This window comes from Solanum verrucosum, unplaced genomic scaffold, assembly GCF_900185275.1.
Source record: "Solanum verrucosum unplaced genomic scaffold, falcon-dt-bn FXZP01000159.1, whole genome shotgun sequence".
NCBI classification, from domain to species: Eukaryota; Viridiplantae; Streptophyta; class Magnoliopsida; order Solanales; family Solanaceae; genus Solanum; species Solanum verrucosum.
Window position 1 is genome coordinate 1,370,908 of NW_026020705.1, and position 13,397 is coordinate 1,384,304.

The 13,397-nt window shown below is 29.5% G+C and overlaps 1 protein-coding gene across 1 annotated transcript; it reads left to right on the top strand.

Moving 5' to 3' along the window:
* Positions 1 to 7,694: 7,694 nt before the first annotated feature.
* LOC125812411 (E3 ubiquitin protein ligase DRIP2-like) lies at positions 7,695 to 12,620 on the top strand. The gene is made up of 7 exons (XM_049491908.1): positions 7,695 to 7,803; positions 8,961 to 9,060; positions 9,822 to 10,269; positions 11,084 to 11,649; positions 11,746 to 11,796; positions 12,305 to 12,377; positions 12,453 to 12,620. The coding sequence occupies exons 1-7, from the start codon at positions 7,695 to 7,697 to the stop codon at positions 12,618 to 12,620; spliced, it is 1,515 nt and encodes a 504-aa protein (XP_049347865.1).
* Positions 12,621 to 13,397: the final 777 nt, after the last annotated feature.

Consider the following 13,397-nt stretch of genomic DNA (forward strand, 5'->3'; position numbering starts at 1 on the left):
AGACTTAAAACTTGAAGATACTACTCCTCTCAAAGATACTCAACTGATGGAGTTCATGCGAAATTTATGGGCATGAACGACTCGACTCAAGGGTCTAAATAATAATATGGCACTCATGTATATGACTCTTCTCATTCTCATACTTAATTCCTCTAAACTCAGTTTAAAACACAAGTGTTGGCTTTGAAAAACTTCTCAACATTTATAACTCAAAATAGGGTTCATGCTGAATTATAGATATGAACAAATCAACTCAAGGATCTCAATAAAAGGGGAAAAAGGTCTGAAATATATTCGAACTTTGGCCGAAATTGTTGTTACGATACCGAACTTTGGAAAGGACCTTTTACCCCTTTACACTATTTAATAGTGTATTTTAAAGGTATATATGTGCCCACGTGGATATCATAAATATTGCATAATTATAAATAGTAATGTGTCCATGTGGGCACATATATACCTTTAAAATACACTATTAAATAGTGTAGGGGGGTAAAAGTCCTCCATAAAGTTTGGTATCGTAACAACAATTTCGGCCAAAGTTGGAGTATTTTCTGACCATTTTCCCCAATAAAAATATAGAAACTCAATAATTAGGAATAGAATTTTTAAAAGAGCCATGAACTCAAGAACTCACATTAACTTATCTCAAGAATACTCAAATCTAGGGGTAGAATCCTAGATTTCTCTTTTACTGATTTGAAAGAAGATGTAGGGTGTGAGGACGAACTAGTCCTAAACTATGATAGTCTTACATACTTGGAAGAACAAGGTTCTTGAAGAATCTTGAAGAATTTGATTAGAAGCCTTGAAACTCTAGCTTAAAGGTAAACGATGAAGAAAACCTTTCTTGAGATTCTTGAATTAGTTTCTTGAAATTTCTATGGCCAAGAATTATTATTTTCATTAGTGATTCATAATTGTAAGGAGGAATTTGAGTTGAAAAGAATGGAATTCTTGGAGAAAGACTTACCTTGAAGAAGAATCTTGAAAAAGATTGAAAGAATCTTGAATGTAGTCTTCTACTTTGATTTTTCCTTAGAGTTTTGCCCTAAGGTTTGAGAGAGAAGGGAATGATGGATTAAAATATGAAAATCTGATTATTTTGAGCCTTTTATTAGTAAAGAAATTCGTTTATGGTTTTCTTGGAGGTAAAAATACAAAAACGACGCTTTTTAATCTTTTCCCGTCAGCTAATTCGTTATATCACTGTATCAGGTTACTAAAATAGTCATAATTTTTTACTTAGAAATTGGATTGATGCGAAATTTGTGGCGTTGGAAAGTAGATTCAAGTACCATTAATTTGATAGGTTACGGGCCAATGTAAATCTTTATATTCTAAGAGATATGGTCGTTTGAAGTTGACCCAAGTAAAATCTTACATTAAAACGTAATCGATAAGGAAACTTCAAGAACACTTATCCAGAACACATCTAGAATTTAAATTGTCCAATATTTATGGATAGATTCGCAAAATAAAATCATGATTGGCGTGTGGGTGAACAAACCCAACACTATGGAAGCTTACATACCTCAAAGAACTAGGTTCTTGGCGAAATTTTGAATTTTCTTGAACGAACGCTTGAAACTTTGAACTTTTTCTGCTCTTGAATCTTCTCTCTAAACCCCTAAATGCTTTTGGGGATGAATAAAACTGATTCTAATCAATTTTGACCCTTAATTGGGTGAAATACACGTTAAGAATAAGTGGAGGTAAGGAAAAGACTAAAATATCCCTCCTATTTTTGGGTAACAATCCTTAAATGGACAGCCTGACTTCAAAAGTACATATCTCCCTCATATGAGCTTGAAAATTAGCAAACTCGGTGGCGTTGGAAAGAGGACTCAGAGATCTTTCATTTGATATCTTATAGGTCTCCTAATTACTCATCTTGTATTGAAAGTTGTGGTCATTTGAAGTTTACCCAAGACCTAAAATAACTAAGGAATGACTTGAATGAATTCTCTTTAATTCTTTTTGGAACTCAAGGTGATATATCTGGTGATCTTAATAGTTAAGAAATTTTAAATTCCTTGATAAAATCCTACTCACAACGAAGGATGGTTCAAGTCTTAGTTCAAAAATCTTCTGGGTGTTACATAATAATATATATATCTTAATTAGAAAGTCACTTAACTTTATTTTAGTACACAAAAGTCACTTAACTAATGATAATTATCTTAGAAAGTCACTCAACTATTATCATTTCAACAAATTCAAGTAAATTTTTTAATTGTGTGGGCACTATTTACTAGAAATGTCACTTGAATTGATTGAGTGACTTTATAGGCGAAATGACAATAGTTGAGAGACTTAAGGGGTGAAATGTGACAATTGTAGAGCAAGTTTTTTGTTACAAAATAAAGTTGAATAATTACCATTATTTGATCGACTTTTTAATTACAAAATAAAGTTGAATGACTTTTTCAGATAATTACCGTTACTTGAATAACTTTTGAGTTATAAAATAAAATACAAAATTAAATGATTTTTTAAGATAAAATTATTCATTTTGTGACTGTGCAAAAAAATAAATCGAGTAAATAATAAAGGAGGAAGAGGAACAATGGGAAAGAAGAATCCTATGAGAGAGGAACAAGGAAACAAAGAAGAAAATTGAGAAGAATATTTAATCGACTCTCTAATTAAGGACACTATCTAACCATGCATATAGATGATAAAATAAACTAACCATTGTAAAATTTCAAGATCAAATTAATGAATCTGTAAAATGAAATTATGTAAACTAGGAGAAACTAATGTTATGATTTGTATTTGTGCCTTTTAAAACACAATTGAATAACCTCTATACTCTTAAAATAGATTTATATAAAAATACTATAACATCAAAATACAAGAAAAGTTCTATTCTAATAAATTTTAAAGAGGAATGTTCTAACCGCACGAAGCGCGAGTACATTTACTAGTATACTTAAAATATAACTCCTAAAATATATATTTGACCATAAAATTTCAAAAATCAACTTATACTAGAATTTTTAAAAATTTGAAAAACAACAAAAATGTGTTTTCACTTTAAAAAAAATATAAAATATAACTCCTAAAATATATCCACGTGTCTTATGCATACACGTATCACAATTATGTCAAATTTACCAATACAAATCCTCCACAATTTCATAACTCTCTCCTATCTACTTATGAAGAAAAAATATATTTCGATAAATATCACTACTATAAAAAAAAAAAGGAATATCAAAATATTGTCAATTTTGCAATGGTGAAAGGGTGACACAATCCTAATGTTGAAGAAGAATGGTACTTAGAGGAGAAATTCTAAAGTTTCATGTGCAAGTCTCGTGATTTTCAAAGTTAATATGACATTAGTTTTGTTAGAAAGAATATGGAAACTACTTTGTTACACATCCATACATATCATAATTATTAACCTATCTATAGTTTCAAATATTTACCTATCGTACCACTAATTAATAATTTCCAATTATATATTGAGGAAGATATAACTAAATGATAATAAATGTATTTTTTATACCAAATATGCTAAAATATGGAGAGAGGCACACGAGATGAGGAGAGAGGCGAGCGAGATACTTATGTATCTCAGATACATATGAATCATAATAGATACATGTATCTGCATGAATCTGGTATGTTTCGTATCCTAGATACATGTGAATCCACTTGGATACAATGTATCTAGAACGAATTACACCAAATTTTGACCGCATGTATCCCGAGATAAATGTATCTGGACACATCAAAAATTGATAAGTTCTCTAAAAAATATCTTTTGAGCCTAATATACCCATAAGGGTTGCTGGCTAAATGAGTCGGCCCATTAGTTAATGTAACCCTAAACCCTAACTCAATCTATATAAACACCATTATGTGAGTTGGAAAAACAACTCTAAGAATGGCGAGAGCTAGTTATTCTATAACAGTAAATGATTTTTAGGCTCGGAAATTCATCTAGTCAATAGAGGATTCCTAACCACTAGTGATTCAAATCGGGATTTCTGCAGATGATACACTTTTGCCCAAGAGAATTATTGTAAGTCTCAAAACTAACATTTAATCATTAAATTGCAAGTTTACAACTGTTAATTGAAATGTGAGAAATATAGTTTAAACTCTTCCGAGGTAGTATAAATAAAATCTTTTGAAATCTTTTGGATGATTTAGAGCTGCAACCCTTCCAACATACTCAATTATGTAAAAAATGTTTAACTCTTCTAATTCGAAATAATTAAAGGAATTATTTTGGATCAGTAAATTTAGACATATTTTATATTATTGTATTATGTTGTAGTGGTGACAGCTATAGATCATTCAAAATAATTCAAATTGATAAAAAATGAAATTATTGAGTTACTTTTTTTCATGTAGGGATATAATGCACTTACTTCTCAAAATTCAATGACATAATTTAGACTTTATCTCTATATAAAAAAATTAAAGAATTTTAATTGAATGCCGATTGAGAAATTTTAATACTGAACCCTATTTAGTGATTTTAATTAAAGAAGAAATGTTGTTCATTATTTCCAAATCAAAACCATCTTCTAATGTTATTTAAGAAGTTCAAAATCAATCCTAAATATATTAAAAAGTAAGATTCACCCTTTCATTATTCATAGTTATAAAATCAAAAACTTGATTTGCCTAATCAACTTGGCAAAACTAAAATATAACGTTACCTGCATGATCATAGGCGAATTCAGAATTTGAAAACTTTGGGTGTATTAATATTACATCTAAGATAAACTTAAAAAATAAAAACAATAAAATAGCGTTCTAGCTAGATTTGAACTCAAGTCTCGAGGTTGGTTCCTCTAGCTTGTACCAGTACAATGGCAAACATATACTCTTCATGGGTGCACAATTAATTATATCATAATTTATGTCAGTTTCACATGATAGATATACACATATACACATGAATTTTTCTGAAGTTAACAAGTGCACGTGCACCCACCCTACCGTCTCTGTGCACGATGTGCGTTATATTTTTTAAAATATATTTAACTGAATTGAATTATGTCATCCTCTTACCATCAATTTTTTTGGTTGCATGTATTGTAAATTTACTATCAAATTTAGTAAGTTTAGACTGACCTAAGAAATGATATTTAGAAAAAACTTTGAAATTTCATGTGCAGGTTATATTACTGAAATATGAGAACTGTTCATTTCCAAAAATAAAAGTGATGTAAATCATCACAAATTCTTATTAAATGTAAGATCTGACATAATTTACTAAATAATAGGTAAAAATTAAAATAAAATTTCAAAAGAATATTTTTCAAATTATGATGGACATTCATTGTTGAGATAACACTATTTTTTTTCGAAAAATATCACTAATATAAAAAAGGAATATCAAAATATTGAGGTTGATTTAAAGAAGAATGATATTTAGAGGACAAATTTTAAAAATTTCACGAGCAAGTTTCGTGATTTTTAAAGTTGATATGACATTAATTTTGTTGTTAGAAAGAATAGGAAACTATCTTATTAGACATACATCCATATCATATTTATTAATTTTTTATGTTCTTTCAAATAATTATGTATCATATCACTAACTAATAGCTTCCTATCATACATTAAAAAAGATATAGCTAACTGGTAATATATGTATTTTTGATACCAAATACGCTAAAGTATGGAGAGAGGTGTGCGAAATGGGGAGGGAGGCGAGCGATATACTAGTATCTCAGATATATACGAATCACACTAGATACATGTCTCTGCATGTATCAAGTATCATTCATATCCCATATACATATGAATCCACTTGGATACAATGTATTTAGAATAAATTACACCAAATTTTGACCTCATGTATCCCGAGATCAAAATCTAGTAAGTTTTCCAAAAAATATCTTTTGGTCCTAATATACCCATAAGGGGTGCTAGCTAAATGAATCGGTCCATTAGTAAATGTAACCCTAAACCCTAACTCAGTCTATACAAACGCCATTACGAGATTTGGAAAAACAACTCTAAATCGTCCAGAGAACGGCGAGTGCTAGTTATTTTACAACACTAAATGACTATTAGTCTGCGGAACTAGGAAATTCATCTAGTCAATAAAGGATTCCTAATCACTAGCGATTCAAATCAGGATTTCTGCAGACGATACACTTTCGTCGAGGACATTTATTGTAAGTTTCAAAACTAACATTTAATTGTTAAATTGCAAGTTTAAACTTCTAACTGAAATGTGAGAAACATAGTTTAAACTCTTCCGATGTAGTATAAAGATTATTTTTTTAAAGTATTTAAAAGAATATTTTATAAATCGTAAAGAATAAGAATGCTAATTTTTTGCCTTTGATTAAAGCACTTGTTCTATGCCTAAATTTTTTCCTTAAATTAAATTATTATAGAACAAAATATAAAAAAGGCAAAAAAAATAAAATATGAATGGTATCATCTTGTTGAGTGATTAAGGAAAAATTACATAAGTGAAGGTCTTTTATTTAATAATTATCACTTTTAAGTATACTTTTAATTTATTACCATTTTTGTCAACTTTAGCAATACTTACTAAAACAATTTTGTTTCTTTAAACTTAGCAAAAAATGTTGTCATTCACAACTTTTAGCAATACTGCCGTTCAGCCAAATTGTTATATATAATGTTGACAAATATCATAAATATTTTTTAAAAAGTGTACACATAAGTGATTTTCCGGATAATTAATGTGCACATAAACTAAATTAGACATCACTATTAGTCACAACCAAAATCCCTACATGAAAAAAAAACTTGCTAATTCCATCTCTTCTCAATTTGAAATCTTTTGGATGATTTAGAGCAGCCACCCTTCCAACATACTCAATAATATTTAAAAAATATCTAATTTTGCCGACTCGAAATAATTAAAGAAATTATTTTGGGTAAGTAAATTTAGATATATTTGATATAATTGGTTATGTTGTGGTGGTGACAGCGAAAAAATTTATCCGCATCGGGTGTATACACCAATTCAATACATACACACATCATGTATTTAAATTTACAGTTCATTTTACTTAATCTTAATTAATTAATATGTGTTTTATTTTATTAAATTAATCACGTAATAGTGAAATTAATCGTACTAAATGAATACATGCATAAAGTATATCAAATACATGCATCCAATGTAGTAATTTGTGAGATAAATATAAAAGAAAATGAGTTAGGTTGGGTCAGGTATAAATTGAATTTTAATTAAATTTGATCGGTATAAAGAAAAATAAAATGTAAAAAAGAATTTAAAATTTTACATGACTAAAATATGAAAATAATGTGACTTACACGATGAAATTTATATTTGAAAATATAAACCAATTTTGTCCATATCATTATTTTTTGTAATTCAAAAAACCTCTTCACCCATATTAAATATCCAAATTATAACAATCCTAAAAATTCAAACTTCTTTAAATTTTTGTTACTTCTTCCCAAAACGGCAAAACCTGCCTCTTCCCCCTTTTCCTTTATATCCATCTGTCTTTCTTTGTTTTTTTTTTTTTTCTATATCAAGAATCAAGAAAACAAGGTACTTAATTTTTTTTCTCTCTTTGTATGATTTTTTTAATATATGATTTATATGCAAAATTGGAATGTATATATTTATAATTAAGGAACAAATATATTTGATTTTAATTTCCTTTAATTAACTTTTTTTTTTTTTTTTTTGCAGTGTATGAAGGAAGATGAATGATTTTGATAAACGTCTAGCTAGTTTGAAGAGTGTTTTGACATGTGAAATTTGCAAAAAGCTATGCAAAGATGTCACAATTATTGAAGAATGTTGTCACAGATGTCAGAAAATTTTAATTTTTTTTTGGAGGGTTTAGTTTTTTATTTGGGTGATGTTAATAAATTATTTGTATTTGTGATTTCATGATCTTAATGTTCAGATTTTCTTTGTTATGTTCTTTTCATTGTTTTTTTATTATTCTCGGTGAAGCGGAGTTATCGAGATAACTTTTTATCTCTGCGGTCGGTAGGCTTAAACCCTACTTTGTGAGAGTAATGGTGTGTGTTGTTGTTGTTATTGTTGTAATTTTTTTGGATTTTTTATTTTTAATTTCAGTGATTTTGATAATCATTTGTTCTTGTCATTTCAGCATCCTGAATTTTTTATTTTTTTTCGTTCTTTCGAATGTCTTTTTTTAAAGATGAATTTAAACATAATTTTTTTGGAGTTCATTTTTATTTGAGTGATTTTGATGAATCATTTGTACTTGTGATTTCATAATATTGAATTTTTTGTTTTCTTTGTTACGTTCTTTCCGATATTTTTCTTATTCTCACCGAGGCGGAGTTATCAAAACAACATTCTATCTCTGCATATCATCAAACACTACTTTGTGAGACTATTGGTGCATGTAGTTGTATTTTTGTTTTTTTTTAAAAAAAAAATATTCAGTGTTTTATAAATTATTTGTTCTTGTCATTTGAGGATCTTGAATTTTTTATTTTTACTTTTTTTTTTCATTCTTCCAATGTTTTTTTTTAAAAAAAAAGATTAATTGAAATGTAGTTTTTTTGGAGTTCATTTTTTATTTGAGTGATATTGATAAATCATTTGTATTTGTGATTCCATGATCTTGAATTTTTGAAATTTTTTTATATTCTTTTCATTGTTTTTATTTTAATTTAAAATTTGAATTTTTGTTTTTGGGGGTTTATTTTTTTTAATCGCTCTTTCCAATGATTTCCAATAGAATTTGTGTCATTTCCAAGGTTTATGTGATCTAGGTCTTTTATACATGAACTTAGTACATACTATCATGTTTCTTGATTAAACAATTTATTTATTTATTTATTAACTTTCTTGTATGATTAATTTGTTTCAATATGGTTCAACATTTTTTTGTTTCTTGTCACTTTTATTTTTAACATGTCAAATTTCTTTATAGTTTATGGGTTTTTTCTATGAAATTCGATTAATTTATGTTAATTTTTTTTGACAGTTTGCAAGAAATGCATAACAAGGAGGATATCAAAAGAGAAATGGAATGTTTGTCCAGAATGCAATATGGATTTAGGTGTTACCCCCTTGCAGAAAATCAGGTATATATAATTCTCCGCTTTAAATATTTTGAATTGTTAATTATAGTGACGTATATCTTATTTTTTTGTAGCTTTCATAAGTATGTTTTATTGAAAAAGCATGAAAACCGTATTACATAAAGTGGAACGGAGAGAGTTATATACTTTTTTCGTCTCATTTTATTTTGGATGTGTTACTATTTGGGGAGTCATATAATATTTTCTTTGACTATAGTTTTTCCCCAAAAGTTAAAAATCCAAATATTTTGAATCATTCACTATATTGACTTGCAATGTAGTTTTCAAATATATAATTTTATTTTTAAAAATTTGAACGATCTGTACCCAAATTCTTAGTCAAATTCAGTATTTTGATTTTCTTCTGTTGAGCATAGGCACCTGTTGCAGCATTATATGTTAAAAGTGTTATTGTTTGAGAAGTCAACTTTTTTCCATAAAGCATAGTATGATTCATTAACTATATTGATATGGAGTATTTTTCGTGTAGTTTTTAAATATATATATATATATATATATACATTTTATTTTTAAAAATTTAAAGAATTTATATCCAAATTCATAGTTTCAATCTTCATACTCTGTACCCTTTCACATAATTTGAGATAGATGGAGTACATATTATCAGTAAAATTTCAAATACAAGTACAAGATTTTGACTTTAGCTTCTCTCGAACCAGTTGGCAGAACCGTAATTCCGTTCCTTCTATATATATGTGTGAAAAATAAGTATTGATATAACCTTATAATGCTTAATTTTACAGGTCTGATCACCAAATGCAAGGGATAAGAGACATATTCTCAAGCAAAAGAAGAGAATTAATTGAGCTTGGACTAATAGAAAAATACAAAAAAGATGAACCCAAAAAGTTAGCTCGTGAAGATATTGATCTTAATTATAGTGCCGAAATGCTCATTGATCCATCGCCTCCTCCTCCTGAACCTGTTGTTGTTGCTACAAGCTCAAGGAGAAAGGAGAAATCAATTTCTTCCCTAGTAAATACTACACCACTTGTTGTTGATGATCAAGTTTCGAATCAGGACAACGTTTCGAGTAGTAGTACCGGAAGGGGAAGGGGAAGAGGAAGAGGAAGAAGAAGAGGAAGTTCACAAAATAATGCTAATGTTGTTGATCTGAATAATGGAGATGCGCATCCAGGAAGTTTAACCATTCCTCTTCATTCTAACAATGATACTCATTATAAACAACAGGTACAATTGAAATCTACTTTATGTTTTAGTCATGATGATTCATATAGCTAACCTTAACCTATGGGTATTGAGAAGGGGGGGGGGGGGAATTGTAATAGCTATTGTTATATGGAAAAACAATTATTTTTATTGGGACAAACTAAAATAAAAAATGCAATTATAATTGATATAATCAGATAAAGGGAACTGATCAGCCATAAAGTTCAAGCATTCCTCTTCTTGCAGGCAAAGCTACTCAACATAAAAAAACAAGTATGAGTTAATCATACGCTAAGTTGTTACTTTTAATATCGTACTTGAGTTGGATTCTTCTAAAATAAATTATACTTTTGAAGAATTTGACATACATTCATTGACATTTTTAAAGACTCTGAATACTGTAGGTCGATCATATGTTTGTATTAGGTAATTATTTCTTGTCTAGTCATTAACGAGTTTGAACAACTAGTTAATGTTCAACATGTGTTAGGTGAAAGTAATTGACTTGGTTGGAATCTGAGCCAAATTTAGGTTGGATTAAGTGAGTTCAACTGATATCATTATTTTTTATTCAAATTGTGTACATATGTGGATCACACTCATTCTCAACCTAGGTATATATAAGCTCTAAACATTTTGTTGAACGTTGGACCAAGATCCATGAGGCAGATCTATCCACATCCAAAGGGAGTCAATTGACAACTCTTAGCAATAAATTGCACTTATATATACTATATGTTGAATTCTTTGACTAGTTCATTTAAATTTTTTCTAAATACTTCGAATTTCTTTAGTGAATGAAAACTGTACTAACTCTTGTGATCACTTGTTGAAGGTTGAGAGTATTGGTTATGTTGTTGAGTCCTCAAAAAATAATGGCATCTCAAAGAAAAACAAAAGTATTGAACCATTGGATGGGATGAATGACTTATGGGAACCATTGAACAATTTGGTAACAAAAGGTGACACCTTAGACAATTCCAAAGAGTCAGTTCCAAAGTTCATCAGTAGTACTCCACTAATCAATCTTGATGATTATGAAAATGAGGACGACAATGATGATAACGTAGAAGAGGAGGAGTATGTGCCTTCACCAAAAGTTAAGGAAAACAAAGTTAGCAAACAAAGTGTTGTTCAAGCTATTGAAGCACCATCAAGTAATCATAATAATAATATTGATAAAGGGAAAAAGGGACGACGTGGAAGAAAGAAAAAAGAAATAAATAATCCTCCTCCTCCTCCTCCTGTTGGTGGCGGTGTTGTTGGTGGTGGAAAAAATATTAATGTGGCACAAGTTGGAGTTACTACTGAGACAACAGGAGGTACAAGCAGTGGTAGTACAAGAGTATTGAATGAAAGAGTCCATCCCATGTGGTTCACTTTGGTTGCGTGTGATAAGCAGTGAGTTTAATTCTATGAATTTCAATTTTCTGTATTACTCTTCTCTGTATTATTTCAATTTATGTGACACTGTTTGACTAGATATGATTATTTCAGGAAAGGTCCTTCACCCTTGCCACAAATTTCTTCCCGCTACATAAAGATCAAGTAAGCCTTTAATTACATTTAAATATTTACAAAATTATTATGTCCTGTCTATATATATATTCTTGTAGTTCTAGATGGAGAATAACACTTTGAACATATCTTACCACTATATAAGAAATGCTGCTCATTCATTTTTTATTAAAACTGTAGTAGCCATTGTGGCATGCATAAATCAGTTTGGCAGAGGTAATTAGTTTTTTTTTTTTTTAAATTCTCTCTCAAAGGAAAGGAAGACTTGACGTTACTGGTAAAGTTGTTGCAATTTGATTAGGATATCACAAGATCGAGCTAGGAAAACAACCTCTTACAGAAATGCAGAATAAAACTGTGTATAATGAACCCTAATGGTCTGGGCCTTCCCTGGACCTCGTATAGCGATAGCTTAATGGAAGTGTAACCCCCTCCCCCCGATGTTTTATTTTCTTTCAAATACTATATACATCTTTTTACTTTTCAAAATACCTCTTAACTTCAATTAATATGTTATACTTCTTTTCTGGTTAAATAGGGATGTGAACAAGTCGTCTTCCTACATAAAGAAGTACCTTGCACACAAATTGAGTCTCCAGAGCGAAGACGAGGTAATTAAATACTTATCATCTACCTTCTGCTTGATACATGATTATTAATTTCCATCGTAATAATTTGTCTTGTAGGTGGAGATTCACATGCTAGGAATGCCAATTCAGCCTTCTTTGCCTCTCAAACATCTAGCAAAATTGTGGTTAGATGTAGCACCTAAATCTGGAAAAAATTTAGCAAAAGTTGGAGCTTCTGCCCAAGAATTTGTCATGGTTTTGAACTATTCTCGACCACACCCATAACTGAATTAGTGTATCAAAAATGTACAATATTTCAGTTTCTCCTTTTGCTTAAATATTCAAATTTTGCAAGGAGAAAACTTCTTGTTGCATATTGTTAATTACTTTTCATTTGTATGTTTTTTTGTAAACTCAATTAGATGTTTTTGAGTTACTTGTTTTGCACCTTAGCTATAAGTGGTTTATTAAGAATTGTGTGTATGTGTGTGTTTTTTTATATAATTAAGTCAAAACTTAGAATACAAAATGTTGATAAATTCTCTTTACTTTTAGCTAGTAGAAATTGAAACATTTTGGATGGTTGATTTGTACGTAAAGGTTCATTTGAGACCTGCTTAAATGTGGATAATTTTTTCACTAACAAACAAAAGAACAGTAAATAAAGGAGAATAAGAATCTTATTTCTCCTTTTTTTGGTTGTTGAAATCAGGGGCAGAGGAAGAGGGACCAATGAGCTTCATTCAAAACCTGCTTTTTCGAACATTATGCTTAATATACAAAGGATTTTTAGTGATATGGCTATCGGGAACAGAACCATCCGTAAGGACCTAAGGAACAATTTCTATAGCCTCACCATGATCCACACCTCTTCTTTCAATATTAAGGGGCCACTCAGCAAAAATTAGACGATTTTCTCAGTTTTTCGTGTGTTAGCCCATTGATTTTTTTGGTGATAAGGCCTCCAGGTATTTCTTTTTCAAACATTTACAAAACCATCTGTAAGTAACTAGGGACCAATTTCTATAACCTCACCATGATCCACACCACTTTTTTCGCATT